Raw genomic sequence first — 15,686 nt, forward strand, 5'->3', positions numbered from 1 at the left:
GTGCTCAGCGGAGCACCTGGCCTACTCCACTCAGAAAAGTTACTTGGTGAAGCTTCATGCAATTTAAGCAAATGTACTAGTTTAGAAACAAGGAATTCCCTAGCCAGCTTTTATACAGTAGAGCTGAGATACCTGCCATATTGTTGGCTCGCCCTCGAAAAGGGCAGAAGGAGCTAGAGGATTAGCAGTGCTCGGACTAAGGGCTTCTGCCATCCATCATGCGTTCATTCACTCAACCACTCTTTCGCATGAGCTTATTATTGTCGGACTCAGGTGCTGGGAATACAAAAAAAGGTCTAAAACATAGTTCCTTGTCTAAAGAAGCTCATGCCTTAGTGAGACAGACACGGTGAATAAAATGTGAAAAATGAGGCCAAGAGGCCTGAATTAAGGAATGGCAACAGGGATTGACTTGACACCTACTTATCTATCTTAGGCTTGTCAGCTTTCATATCTCCTTTTTTGTGTCTTATAATTTAAAGCTGTGGCCCAAGACAATGATATTTCATAATTAACTATTAAGAAGGCCTAAGCAAAGCTCTTAGGTCTCTTCCAACTATACTTTGGGCAAAGTTGAAAGCTGCAGCCCAGGTAGGACGGTGGGTCCACGGCAGCTCACTTCACTCCCTGTTCAGAGAGGTAACCAGGGACATCTTGCCCGTGACCGCATGTATTTCATCCTTCACATTCAGAGGTGCCTACACCTTAGACATACTTGCTTCCAAAATGATAATAGACATCACACCACCTCCTGCTGAGAGTGGAATAATCCTAAATCCTGACAGATTTAAGTTTATAAATAACCAACTCAATCAGCTTTATTTGGGGCCTGTTCAGCACAATGCTAAGATTCTGCTTGGTCCAACAAATATTTAAAACATCAAAGGTTTCTTATTTTTTCAGACGGCTCAAAAGTGCCTTAAAAACTTCTCCGGTTTTTGCTCTTTCATTTCTATTTTAGATGGCTTAATAAGTGTTTTAATATTTGAACTTTTCTTAGAAATCTTTATTATATAATGGTAATTCTTTTTTGTCTAAATAAAACCATCATGTTTTTTTAGTCTTTTAAAATTTTAGTCTAAATTGGTATGTGTTCTAAGCAGTTACAGAACTAAAAAATAATTTTATTCAGCTAAAACAAAAATATTTGATTTATAGCCGAGTTTCTCAACCTTGGCACTATTGACATTTTGGGGCTGGATAATCCTTTGTTGTGGGGTTGTCTTGTGCATTTAGGATTTTTTTGCAGCATTCCTGGCCTCTACCCACTAAATGGCAGCAACACTGTCAACTGTTGGAGGGGAGATGGGTGGGGCAAAATAGCCTCTGGCTGAGAACCACTGGCTTGTAAAGACTGATAGCTAGTGATAACTGAGGTCCCGAGGCGAACTACCTATAAATCTTAATGCAGAAAATTACGGATAGCCACAAACCACTGACAAAATGCAAAAGCTGATTAGCTTCTTAGAGTTTTCATCTGTCAAGTTTCCATCTTAAATTTGCAGTCTTAAGAAAAAGCTGTACTACAATACAAAGAACACAGGGTTGGAGTCTGGGTTTTGTTACGTATTGGTCAGCTGACCTTCACCTCTCCAAACCTTACATTACTCAAAAGCAAAATGGGCATACTTATACCCACCTCAGAGGGTGGCTGGGATCCTTCAGACACCATCAGACAACTCTAATGTTATTAGGTGATCTAACTGCGAAGATTAATTTTGGGCTTAAAGCAGACATTATTCAAAAGTAGGGATTAACAACTCCATCAAAAAACCCCACTGATCTCCCACTTAACTGAATGTGGCAGATAATACTGCCTCTTCAAAGGAAAGTTCCCGACTAAGTCTCTGCCTTCGCAGAACTCTCTCCCCCAAGAGGTGAGAGACCTGTCACATTAGCCTTCTCTTCTGAAGGGCAGCAAAGAGAGCCCGCCATTTCTTGGCACCTGTGTCCTGGCCTGGGGCTCAGACAGCTCACCATCAGCCCCTGAAATAGATGTTTTTACCTGGAGACTGACTGGCCATCTGCCGTCTCAGGGCTGCTGCAGCGGCTGCCTGGGGAGCAGAGATGGGGTGGGAAGGGCCAGGGGCGCCATGCTTCACGGTTTTTGTTGCAAGCATTGTGCTATCAGCCCCTTGGGGAATAATTTTGCTAGCAGGTGCAGTCACTGAGGAAAAAAGATAAATTAAGTGAGAGAGTGGGTCAGAGAAGAAGAACACACAAAAATTAAAATGGTAAATTCTCCATGTGTGGTTGCAGGGAAAACGTTAAGATTAAAAATCCTTAAGCATTAACACAGGAAAGTACTGGCAACCTGACAGGCTGGCACTTTTACCTTTCAAAGATGCTGCAGGCAATTTGCCTGCCTACTTCTATAGTGAAAATACTTCACGTGATCATTTCCTCTGACACTGAGCAAGATATAACTTTTGTGCCGAAACAGAGCAATGTCCTGCTCTCCTCTCATAAAATCTCTCCATTCTGGTACCTCATGCCCGGCTTTGTCCTCTTAGAAGTCACTGCAATACAAAGTCCTGATGCTCTGAAATAAGGTGTGACAGCACAACACAGGTCACATCACGAGCCAACACAGACAATGAGCGTTCTGGCTGGTGAACTCTGAGGCACACCATGGCTACAATGGAGGAGCTGAAAGGAGGTGGGACGTGAAAGGCACAAGTTGTGCTCCACAGTAAAGCAGTAACTGTGAACCTTGCAGGGTATCCTCTTCCTCAGGTCCTACCAACCACTTTCAAGGGGAACACACCTCTTGAATCTGTCCTGTAATTTCTAGAATATTAACAGAAATGGGCTGGAACCCATGACTTATGGATGCGATAATATAAAACCCAGTTACAGGAGTTAGAGATCTCTTAGGGAAAAAAAGATCATTTCCTGTCTCATTGTTTACTTACCTGAAGTTCCCATCACACCTGGTGAACCATGAATCAGGTGAGATTTAGCAAAAGGAGTCGCCTGGGGCAAAAGACTGGGCTGGATGGAAGGCGTCCGAACCACGGGAGCATGCCGGGGAACCTGGACCACTGCGTCGTCATCCTTACAGGATGCCCGTGTGTCTTCACCTTCCAGAGACTGGGAAATGGATGACGTTGAGCTGACTTCATCCAAGTCTTCATAATACCTCTGAGACAGGAAAGCTGACCGAGACAGGCTGGCTACAAAGCCCAAAACAAAACACAACTTAGACAATTCAAGTCCAAAAGACAATTCAAGTCCAAAAGCTATGTAATTTTCACTGCCGCTAGAGAAATATCCAATTTATAAATTGACTTAATTATTACTTATTTTATGTGGAAGCAGCTGCTGCTGAATGCGAACAAAGATACTTTTTGCTCAAATGGGCTTTACAAAACCGAGCTGTGTAGGACAAGAACATTTTGACTGTTAAACAAAAAAAATGATGTGAGGTGAGAGAGGGGATGCATGCTGGTGTAAAAGCAGGAAGTTCACAGGCAATAACACCGTCTCAGAAAAGCAACAGACAAGCTTCCAGAGCAGAGTAAACAGTCGCAGTGCTGCCACTGCCTTCCAACAATAAACTTCTGAGAACAGGCCTAACGCAAACTGGAAAAGACATCATGTCCTCAATGCTGAGGGTCTCAAACACTGCCACGTAAATCTAATCATTCTTCTGAATCAATTAGGTTAAAACAAAAAAATCACTGAAATCGAAGATTGATTTTCACCTTCCCTGTTTTTTTCCTTCCATAAACTATGGGGTAATATGCCATGTTACTTTCTACCGTGAATTTCAGAAGTCATGTTGCTGTCTGTATATTGGAAAAAACCCAAAACCAAACAAAAAACAGCCCTCTCTCCTCCTCAAGTTATGCTAAAGTATTGCTAATATTTACTGACTTATTTGCCCTATAGGCACATCACTCTGCAAGATTTTATTTGTCATAATGGAACCGGAACATAAATAAATGCAAGTGAAAACCAACGCTGTGTGCTGGCGCTGCTGCTAGGCTGCGCCAGCCATGCGTGGCTATTTAGATGAAAAGTAACGTAAATCAATGAAAATTTGGAATCCTAAGTTGCACCAGCCCCCTTTGAAGTGCTCAAGAGCCACAGCTTAACTGCTATACTGGAGAGCACAGACCCAGAACATCGTCACCACTGCAGGAAGTCCTACGGGACAGCACTGTACCAAAGTGTTTTGATGCAGGTCAGTGTGCAGCAGGGTCACTTAGCAAGTCCCTCCATAACCACCAGCACCACCAGTAAAACTGCAGTTAACATTTATTGAGAACTTACCTGGTACCAGGTACTGCTCAAAGCATCTAAATTAGAAGTTCCTGTTATCTGACTTTATGGTTATAGAAAGGCTGAGTAATTTGCCCAAGGTCACGAAGTTGGTAGGTGGTAGAGCCGGAACTCAAACTTGGCGTGTATCCGACTCGAAAGACCATGTTCTTAACAATACTCTGTTATATATAAAATACCCTGTGCTAGGTAGAATTTTGACCCCATGACCCTTGCCCCCAGTGCCACACCCATGGTTATGTTCTGTTAGATGGTTATATTACATGGCCAAAGGGATTTTGCAGACACGATTAAGGTTACTAATCAGTTGACCTTAGAACAGAGAGGTTAGCCTGGATTTTCCAGGTGGGCCCAGTGTAGAATCTCAAGAGCCCTTAAAGGTAGAGAAAAGAAGCACAAGAGGAAGCAGAGAGAGGTGGCAGAAGTGGGGGCACAGAAGCATTCAATGCGCTGTTGCTGGACTGCAGAGGAAGGGGGCCGGGGGCACATGCAAAGCAAATGAGGACCTCAGTCTTATAGCTGCAAGGAACCGAATTCTGCCAACGACTCAGAAGCGGGATCTTCCCCAGAGCCTTTAGATGAGAGCTCAGACCAGCCAACACTGATTTCAGCCTGTGAGCCCCGAGCAGAGGACCCAGCAGGGCCATGCTGTGCCTGGACTTCTGACACACACAACTGTGAGATCATAAACAGGTAGTGTTATAGGCCACTACATTTGTGATGATTTGTTACACGGCATCCACAGAAAACTAATATAAACCCCACACTCTCTTAGGGCCACAATGCTCTCACTAATTTCTCTAAAATCCCACTTCCTGAGAGTTAATAGCAACAAGAGATGACTCAGACTCATCAACTTCAGGAACTGGATAGAAAACGGAAATAACTTTCACTCCCAAGGTCTGATACCACCTGGGGGTCCTCTCAGTTTCCTTCCTTCATCTTTCTGATGCCATTCATTGGATTTGGGTGGAGGGACACCCATCAACTGAAAAATGCAATGGCCATGCTCACTTGCAGAGCCCAGGAGCCTGGTCTGCTCAACTGTCCCAATGATGCTGCCTCCGCAGCTGACACATGCTGCTTCCTGCTGTGACCAAGGCTGCAGCTACCTTCCTGGCACTAGAAAGGGGGCACCACCGAAACCTAAAGAATCTTACTCTGCTTAAATGCTAGGTCAGATCAGGACAGGCAGAAAGCCACATTAACAGGAAGAAGAAGGGGTAGAACTCATGATCATGTCAGTAGACGCAGCAAACCTCATATCTTACGAGGAACTATAGAAAGTGTTCCCTTTGAGATAAAGGCAAGGATGCCTACTCACTCCTTTTATTGGACTTTGCATTGGAGGTCCTAGCCAGTGAAATAAGGTAAGAAAATTAAATAAAAAGCAGAAACAAAAGTGTTCATATCTATGGAAGGTATAATTGTTTCCACAGAAAGTCCAAGAAATAGCTACAGACATATTATTTGAAATGAGTCAGCCAAGATGCTAGATTCAGTCAACATACCAAAAAATCTAGTACATTTCTATATACTATATCTAACATAAAATAAAGTGAAATTTAAGGAAAAAGCCCCCATCATTATAAAAGCATCAAAAATATCAAACTTAGGAATAAATCTAACAAAAGATGTGCACGTCCTCCATGCAGAAAACATTTAGAAAAAAAGACCCAAGTAAACATACGCCATGTCTAGGAAATGAAAGATCAACACTGTACAAATGTCAATTCTTCTAAGTCAATTTAGAGATTCAACACAATCCCCATCAAAATCTCAAGTCTTTGAGGGCTGAGGGTGGTAGAACTTAACAAGGCAATTATAATATTAATATGGAAACGGAAAGCACCAAGAAGAGCCAGAACATTCTAGATCATGGGTCAGCAAACTACAACCATGAGCTAGCTGCGTGCTTTTATAAAGTCTTACTGAAGCATAGGCGTGCCCATCTGTTTACATACAGTCTGTGGCTGCTTTCCTATTACAAGGGCAGAGTTCACTAGGTACCATAGAGACTACATATTTACTACATATTTACTATCCAGCTCTTTAAGAAACAGTTTGCCAACCCATACTCGAGACTGTAGAAACTTCTGTGATGATGAAATGTTCTATGTCTGCGTTTCCCATTACAGTAGCCACTAGTCACGTGTACCTAGTGAGTACTTGAAATGTGGCTGCTGGGATTAACTGAATTTTTTACTTTATTTAATTTTTATTAATTTAAATTTGAATAGGCTACCATATTGAACAGCATAGCTTTAGGATTTAGGGAAAAAACCAGTATTGAGACTTATTTTAGCACCAGTTAATTGAGGCAGAGTGGTGGCAGTGGTTTCTAATCAGTGTACAGACCATCAGACCTACAGTATAAGGAAAACCGATTTACAACAAAGGCGGCCACTAAGCGGGGAGGAAGAATCTTCACTAAACAGTGTTGGGACAATCAGATATCTAAATACAAAAAAATGACATGAGAGCCATACTTTGTATCATACACAAAAATCAATTCCAGATAGTATAAACGAAATATGGTCTACCCATGCAATGGAATACCATTCAGCAATAAGAAGGAATGAACTACTAATACATGATACACATCATGGGTGAACCTTAAAGTTATACTAAGGGAAAGAAGCTAAAGCAAAAGACTACATATGATTCCATTTATACGCAGTTTCTAAAAAAGGCAGTTCCACAGAGCAAGAAAACGGATCAGTGGTTGCTGGGAGCAGAATAGGAACTGATTACAAACAGCACGAGGCAACTTCTTAAGTGATGGAAATGTTTTAAAACTGGAATGTAGTGATGGTTATACAATTCAGTAAATTTACCAAAAATCGTCAAACTACACACAACAGGTGAATGTTATGATACGCAAATTATACCTCAATAAAGTTGTTTAAACAAAATCAATTTCAGGTAGATAGCAGATCTAAATTGGAAAGGCAAAGCATTAACACTTCTAGACAATAATAAAGGCGCATACATACTCCTGTTACCTAGAGGTAGAGAAAGATTTCTTCAACAGAACAACAGGAACTGACCATAAAAGAAAGGCTGAAAAATCTGTTTTAAAATTAAGAACTTCTCTTTGCCAAAAGATACTAAGAGGCTAAAAAGCAACAAAGTGAATAACTACAAACTCATATAACCAACAAAACGCTGGTATCAAGAACTGATAAAAACTTTTACAAATCAGCAGGACAGATTATCCAACAGACAGATGAGCAAAGGATTTAATCAGGCACTTCACAAAAGAAGATACCCAAATGGTAATTAAATACATAGAAGGGTGACACCAGCAGAGTTAAAAGGAAAAAGATTGATAATATCAAGCTTGGCAAGGCTGTGGAACAGCTGGAATATTCATACACTGATGGCCAAGTGTGACTTGCTACAAGAGAACTGCACGCAGAATCTGAAGCTGAGCACAGGGAAAGAGTACGAGACACAATTCCACTCGGAGCCACAAGACCACATAAAAGACATACACGTGTACCTCAAGGGACAAGCACAAGAATGTTCAGAGCAACATTCTACTATGTTACAGCTAAAAACTGCAAACAGTGAATGTCCACCAAAAGGAGAATGGATAAACAAATGCAGTATATTCACACACCGAAGCAACAAAAACAAACAGCTACATGCAGCAACATGGATGACTCTTAGAAACCTGATGTAGAGTAAGAGAAATCCATCCAGAGAATAAATAAATGGACTTCCGCAGTATCCAAAGCCCCAAAAACAGGCAAAACCAAATTACGGTGTTTGGGGAGGCAAGCTTAAGTAGTAAAACTATCAAAAAGGAAAAATAAAGGAGACTAAAGAGGACAGCGGCTTAATGCAATGTACAATCGTGAACTGGGTCCTGATTTTCCAAAAAGCTTGGCTACGCGTGCTGAGCCCGTGCCTAGAGCCCGTGCTCCGCAACAGAAGCCACCGCAATGAGAAGCCCGCGCACCACAATGAAGAGTAGCCCCTGCTCGCCACAACTAGAGAAAGCCCGCGCGCAGCAACGAAGATCCAATGCAGCCAAAAAAATAAAAATTTCAACTCAAAACATAGTTTCAAAGAAAAAAGCAGTTACAGGCACTAGAGCAAAGCAGGGTTATGCCTACAGTTGCATCTAACAAATATTTCTTTAAAAGCAGATTCAGGTAATTATATAGACAATTTCATGACAAAATATTTATCAGGTATATGGCTTCTTTTCAGCAAGTGTTTTTAGCCATCATTCCCTAATCTGTAGGTTTTTTTTTTCAAATGCAGCCTTACTCAAAACCCCATACCAATCAGAAAAGTAAAGCTTCTCTAGGTAAAGCAGAGGCTAGGACCCCTGGAGCCAGCTCAGCTTCCCCCAAAACCCTTGAGAACCACTGCCACAGAACCTAAGGACCACAGAAAACACAGTGTAAACGCCAGAATAACTACCTTGAACTGCTTCATTGACCATGTATAAGCTGCTTCTTACCCCAATATTCAAATGGATGACAGGGACATTTTCTCTGTGTCCCATCAAGAACGAAAGGAAAACACACACACACACACACACACACACACACACACACACACACACACACACACACACACACATACACCACACACACACACACACACACACACACACCATCCTACTCCCACATCATGTACTATATGGTTTATCCTAAAAATTCAGGACCAGTTTCCTCTACCTGGAGCAGTAGATCTCACCGGTGGGTTCTTCCTCTTGGCCAAGAAGTTTCTCAGCTGTGCCTGTTTCACAGGGGACAGTTTAGCTGCAAGAAATTCATGAACCCATAAATGCGTAAGACTCGGTTTTTAAGATGTCAGTAGATGAAAGAGAACAAAGGGAGTTTAAAGACCGGGAAGAACTCATTTACCTGCGACTTTGGGCAAGGGTTTGGTTTGAAAGTCTATGGTTGTTTTCAACAAAGCATTGCGCAGGCTTTCGAGGTCACTGTCAAAACTGAAATAGGATAGTGTTACATATGAACCAACTACGACCTGAGAAATCAGGGTGGTGGTGGTGGTACATTATCCTCCTAAACATAAAGGCAAGATGTGAGAGCATCCCAATACAGAAATGGAAAATCTGACCAATCAAGGAAACTAATCCAAGAGGAAAGAGATCACAGTCTCAATATTATATCCGAACCCCAGAGCAAACACACCACCAACGGGGCTCCAGCAGGAAGGGCAATTAAAATCTACACGTTCAGCCTAAAGGCAGAAACACGAGACCACCTTGGTAACTTCAGGGGTAAACTGTCTAACTGCAGGGTCTGAAATCTCCACACTCTTGCAAAATGATAAATCTGAGCTTCAAGACAAATTGGTCAACCTAATCCTGAGAGTTAATTTTCAACTGAACAATAATACTGTGACTATAGTATCTGCTATCATCTAATGAGCATCTGTTTCATCAGGCACACTACTAGGTGCTTTAAAGACTCAGTTTTAAACTCTCCAGTAATGCCATGAGGCACGTACTGTTAGCCCTACTTTTTGGCAAAGGAACAAAGGATCAGAGAGGGTGAGGAATCTGACCAGGCTCACACAGGTGAAAGACAGCAGAGTCACTTTCAAAGCCACATGTGAACCATTCTAAGACTACTCCACCTAACTCTATTTATTCATTCATCAAACCACATTTATTGAGTGCACGTGGCATTAACAGGCCCATCCTCCTGCACACCTGTGAGTGCTGCTCTGCGAGGGGACATCCAAGGGAAGGCCCCACTGGGAGGTTTGGTTATAAAGACGGAGCTGCTGGAGACTATCCACCAGGTGATTCAGCCTCTTCCTCTGTTGGTTGATGATTTCCCGGTTGTTGGCAAGGGTGTTAAACAGCGTCTCTCGCTCTGGCACAAACAGGCGCCTGTTGAGAGCAAGGAGGAAAGAATTAAATGTGAATGGTTCAAGTAAAGGAACTCCCCACCGAATGGAAAAAAAAAGACTACAACTGTAACAGTGAGAAGACTGAACTGGAGAACCACTAGTGGGAAAGAAACATCAAGAAATTATTAGAACATAAAAAGGGGATGAAAGCCTAACGAGGATAAAGTGTAAGGAGGAAAGAGCAGCTTAGCATGTGCAGGACCGGGCCTGCAGCAGAGGACAGCACAGCCAGACAGAACCTCAGATGGGTTCCAGGGAAGCAATGGGGGAAAATTCATCCAGCTATATATTTAGGATATGCATATTTCTCTGTATGTAAATTATATGAAATAAAAAGAAAAAGCCCAAGGGTACAGGGAAATCTAGGGAGTCAGTCATTTCTTCAGAGTGCTGTCAAAAAAATACCTAGAAACAAATGACAATGGGGACACAATGACCCAAAACCTATGGGATGCAGCAAAAGCAGTTCTAAGAGGGAAGTTTATAGCAATACAAGCCCACCTTAAGAAGCAGGAAACATCTCGAATAAACAACCTAACCTTGCACCTAAAGCAATTAGAGAAAGAAGAACAAAAATACCCCAAAGTTAGCAGAAGGAAAGAAATCATAAAAATCAGATCAGAAATAAATGAAAAAGAAATGAAGGAAACAATAGCAAAGATCAATAAAACTAAAAGTTGGTTCTTTGAGAAAATAAACAAAATTGATAAACCATTAGCCCGACTCATCAAGAAAGAAAGGGAGAAGACTAAAATCAACAGAATTAGAAATGAAAAAGGAGAAGTAACAACTGACACTGCAGAAATAAAAAAGATCATGAGAGATTACTACAAGCAACTCTATGCCAATAAAATGGACAACATGGAAGAAATGGACAAATTCTTAGAGATGCACAACCTGCCAAGACTGAATCAGGAAGAAATAGAAAATATGAACAGACCAATCACAAGCACTGAAATTGAAACTGTGATTAAAAATCTTCCAACAGGGCTTCCCTGGTGGCGCAGTGGTTGAGAGTCCACCTGCCGATGCAGGGGACACGGGTTCGTGCCCTGGTCCAGGAAGATCCCACATGCCGCAGAGCGGCTAGGCTCATAAGCCATGGCCGCTGAGCCAGCATGTCCGGAGCCTGTGCTCCGCAACGAGAGAGGCCACGACAGTGAGAGGCCCACATAACGCAAAAAAAAAAAAAAAAAAAATCTTCCAACAAACAAAAGCCCAGGACCGGATGGCTTCACAGGTGAATTCTATCAAACATTTAGAGAAGAGCTAACACCTATCCTTCTCAAACTCTTCCAAAATATAGCAGAGGGAGGAACACTCCCAAATTCCTTCTACGAGGCCACCATCACCTTGATACCAAAACCAGACAAGGATGTCACAAAGAAAGAAAACTACAGGCCAATATCACTGATTCACATAGATGCAAAAATCCTCAACAAAATACTAGCAAACAGAATCCAACAGCACATTAAAAGGATCATACACCATGATCAAGTGGGGTTTATTCCAGGAATGCAAGGATTCTTCAATATATGCAAACCTATCAATGTGATAAACCATATTAACAAATTGAAGGAGAAAAACCATATGATCATCTCAATAGATGCAGAGAAAGCTTTTGACAAAATTCAACAACCATTTATGATAAAAATCCTGCAGAAAGTAGGCATAGAGGGAACTTTCCTCAACATAATAAAGGCCATATATGACAAGCCCACAGCCAACATCATCCTCAATGGTGAAAAACTGAAAGCATTTCCACTAAGATCAGGAACAAGACAAGGTTGCCCACTCTCACCACTCTTATTCAACATAGTTTTGGAAGTTTTAGCCACAACAATCAGAGAAGAAAAGGAAATAAAAGGAATCCAAATCGGAAAAGAAGAAGTAAAGCTGTCACTGTTTGCAGATGACATGATACTATACATAGAGAATCCTAAAGATGCCACCAGAAAACTACTAGAGATAATCAATGAATTTGGTAAAGTTGCAGGATACAAAATTAATGCACAGAAATCTCTTGCATTCCTATACACTAATGATGAAAAATCTGAAGGGGAAATCAAGAAAACACTCCCATTTACCATTGCAACAAAAAGAATAAAATATCTAGGAATAAACCTAAGGAGACAAAAGACCTGTATGCAGAAAATTATAAGACACTGATGAAAGAAATTAAAGATGATACAAATAGATGGAGAGATAAACCATGTTCTTGGACTGGAAGAATCAACATTGTGAAAATGACTCTACTACCCAAAGCAATCTATAGATTCAATGCAATCCCTATCAAACTACCACTGGCATATTTCACAGAACTAGAACAAAAAATTTCACAATTTGTATGGAAATACAAAAGACCCCGAATAGCCAAAGCAATCTTGAGAACGAAAAACGGAGTTGGAGGAATCAGGCTCCCTGACTTCAGACTATACTACAAAGCTATAGTAATCAAGACAGTATGGTACTGGCACAAAAACAGAAAGATAGATCAATGGAACAGGATAGAAAGCCCAGAGATAAACCCATGCACATATGGTCACCTTATCTTTGATGAAGGAGGCAGGAATGTACAGTGGAGAGAGGACAGCCTCTTCAATAAGTGGTGCTGGGAAAACTGGACAGGTACATATAAAAGTATGAGATTAGATCACTCCCTAACAGCATACACAAAAATAAGCTCAAAATGCATTAAAGACCTAAATGTAAGGCCAGAAACTATCAAACTCTTAGAGGAAAACATAGGCAGAACACTCTATGACATAAATTACAGCAAGATCCTTTTTGACCCACCTCCTAGAGGAATGGAAATAAAAACAAAAATAAACAAATGGGACCTAATGAAACTTCAAAGCTTTTGCACAGCAAAGGAAACCATAAACAAGACCAAAAGACAACCCTCGGAATGGGAGAAAATATTTGCAAATGAAGCAACTGACAAAGGATTAATTTCCAAAATTTACAAGCAGTTCATGCAGCTCAATAACAAAAAAAACAAACAACCCAATCCAAAAATGGGCAGAAGACCTAAATAGACATTTCTCCAAAGAAGATATACAGATTGCCAACAGACACATGAGAGGATGCTCAACATCACTAATCATTAGAGAAATGCAAATCAAAACTACAATGAGATATCATCTCACGCCGGTCAGAATGGCCATCATCAAAAAATCTAGAAACAATAAATGCTGGAGAGGGTGTGGAGAAAAGGAAACACTCTTGCACTGCTGGTGGGAATGTGAATTGGTTCAGCCACTATGGAGAACAGTATGGAGGTTCCTTAAAAAACTACAAATAGAACTACCATATGACCCAGCAATCCCACTACTGGGCATATACCCTGAGAAAACCAAAATTCAAAAAGAGTCATGTACCAAAATGTTCATTGCAGCTCTATTTACAATAGCCCGGAGATGGAAACAACCTAAGTGCCCATCATCGGATGAATGGATAAAGAAGATGTGGCGCATATATACAATGGAATATTACTCAGCCATAAAAAGAAACGAAATTGAGCTATTTGTAATGAGGTGGATGGACCTAGAGTCTGTCATACAGAGTGAAGTAAGTCAGAAAGAGAAAGACAAATACCGTATGCTAACACATATATATGGAATTTAAGGAAAAAAAATGTCATGAAGAACCTAGGGTTAAGACAGGAATAAAGACACAGACCTACTGGAGAACGGACTTGAGGATATGGGGAGGGGGAAGGGTGAGCTGTGACAAAGCGAGAGAGAGGCATGGACGTATATACACTAACAAACGTAAGGTAGATAGCTAGTGGGAAGCAGCCGCATAGCACAGGGATATCAGCTTGGTGCTTTGTGACCGCCTGGAGGGGTGGGATAGGGAGGGTGGGAGGGAGGGAGACGCAAGAGGGAAGAGATATGGGAACATATGTATATGCATAACTGATTCACTTTGTTATAGAGCAGAAACTAACACACCATTGTAAAGCAATTATACCCCAATAAAGATGTTAAAAAAAAAAAAAGAAGGAAACAGAGGAACAGCACACGATTTAGCAGCAGGGGGGTCACCCACCCAAAAGAATTACAAGAAGACAGGGACAACTGTCCCCCTTCTTTCTGGTGACAAGGTAGTTAGTTCAACATATATTTTTAACAGGCATTTCAATAGGGTACAAGGTAATATTTAGAGAAGGGCCCCAAACAGAGAAGTGCTAGAAAAATTGTACAGATTTAAGAATCTGAACTCTACAGAAAGGGAACTTAAAAAAAACACATTAAGGGACTTCCCTGGCAGTGCAGTGGTTAAGAATCTGCCCGCCAATGCAGGGGACACGGGTTGAGCCCTGGTCTAGGAAGATCCCACATGCTGGGGAGCAACTAAGCCCACGAGCCACAACTACTGAAGCCCATGTGCCTAGATAGAGCCCGCGCTCCACAACAAGAGAAGCCACCGCAATGAGAAGCCTACACACCGCAACGAACGAAGAGTGGCCCCCGCTCGCCGCAACTAGAGAAAGCCCAAGTGCAGAGGGAAAAAAAAACAAAAAAAAAAGCACGTTAAGTAGAAAATCCATGGGGTTGTTTAAAGGAGAACAAAGAGCCTGGCTTCTCTGTTTGCATCATGCACTTTTTATTGTTTATTTTCATTTTTAAATTTTTTATTATTTTATTTTATTTTATTGGCCGTGCAGCTTGTGGGATCTTAGTTCCCCGACCAGGGATGGAACCAGTGCCCCCTGCAGTGGAAGCACTCAGTCTTAAGAACTGAATCGCTAGGGAATTCCCCATCATGCACTTTTTAAAAAGCCAACTTATTAATTAGCAAAGAGAAATCCAACTGTCAAGCAGAGCAGAATGTTCTCACTGTCAGGTCAAGCCATTCTCTCACATGGGGAGGAACATGAATTCAGAACCAGGGGAGTAAGCTCTGAAATCTCTAAAGGGGCCCAACTGCCCACGGGGACAAGTGCTCCAGGCCACAGAACCTTCCCCCTGCCAGCGTCTGGAGGATCAACGTTCACCTCTGTCTTCCCATATCTATGCTCCTCATGTCGGGCACAAAGCCTTTTCTCCACGTTGTGGAATATAATGTATTAACTTTTGTTTACTGAATTTTAAACACCTTCTAGCCCTGCCCCTGACACAACACCCAGGTTGCCCCACTTAAAAGTGTGTGACCTCACGGCTTTGTAAACAAGTGAATAGACCATTTCCTGGTTTGTTTCCTTACAAGGCTAATCACATTAATCAAGTATAGGTGTTTCAGAAACCTAGCATTTGGAGGGCTGACCTGGTTTTCACATTTCTTGTGGGCACCTTACTGCCTTCACAATGCGCTGCATTCTACTCCTTCTGGAAAACACGAGGCATAAAACCAAATATCCACGGATGCAAGATCAGGATAGAAGATTTTCCTCTACCTCTGTTACCACTCCTCTCATCCTTTTAGTTACCCATACTAATTAGGAATGTTTCCTCCAAAGGAAAATTTGGAATATACAGAAAAGTATAAAA

The 15,686-nt window shown here is 41.6% G+C and overlaps 1 protein-coding gene across 4 annotated transcripts in view; it reads right to left on the reverse strand.

Moving 5' to 3' along the window:
• The window catches only part of NUP214 (nucleoporin 214), a 101,245-nt gene that overhangs the window by 52,323 nt on the left and 33,236 nt on the right, over nucleotides 1-15,686 (reverse strand). For all 4 annotated transcript variants that reach the window (XM_082656226.1, XM_082656225.1, XM_082656224.1 and 1 more), the window contains 5 exons: nucleotides 9,989-10,171; nucleotides 9,174-9,259; nucleotides 8,985-9,068; nucleotides 2,916-3,176; nucleotides 2,006-2,167 (listed from right to left, as the gene is read on the reverse strand). In XM_082656226.1, the coding sequence (XP_082512352.1) occupies nucleotides 2,006-2,167; nucleotides 2,916-3,176; nucleotides 8,985-9,068; nucleotides 9,174-9,259; nucleotides 9,989-10,171 (776 nt within the window). The remainder of the gene's footprint in view (nucleotides 1-2,005; nucleotides 2,168-2,915; nucleotides 3,177-8,984; nucleotides 9,069-9,173; nucleotides 9,260-9,988; nucleotides 10,172-15,686) is intronic.

Source organism: Grampus griseus (genome assembly GCF_964374135.1).
Source record: "Grampus griseus genome assembly, chromosome: 6".
NCBI classification, from domain to species: Eukaryota; Metazoa; Chordata; class Mammalia; order Artiodactyla; family Delphinidae; genus Grampus; species Grampus griseus.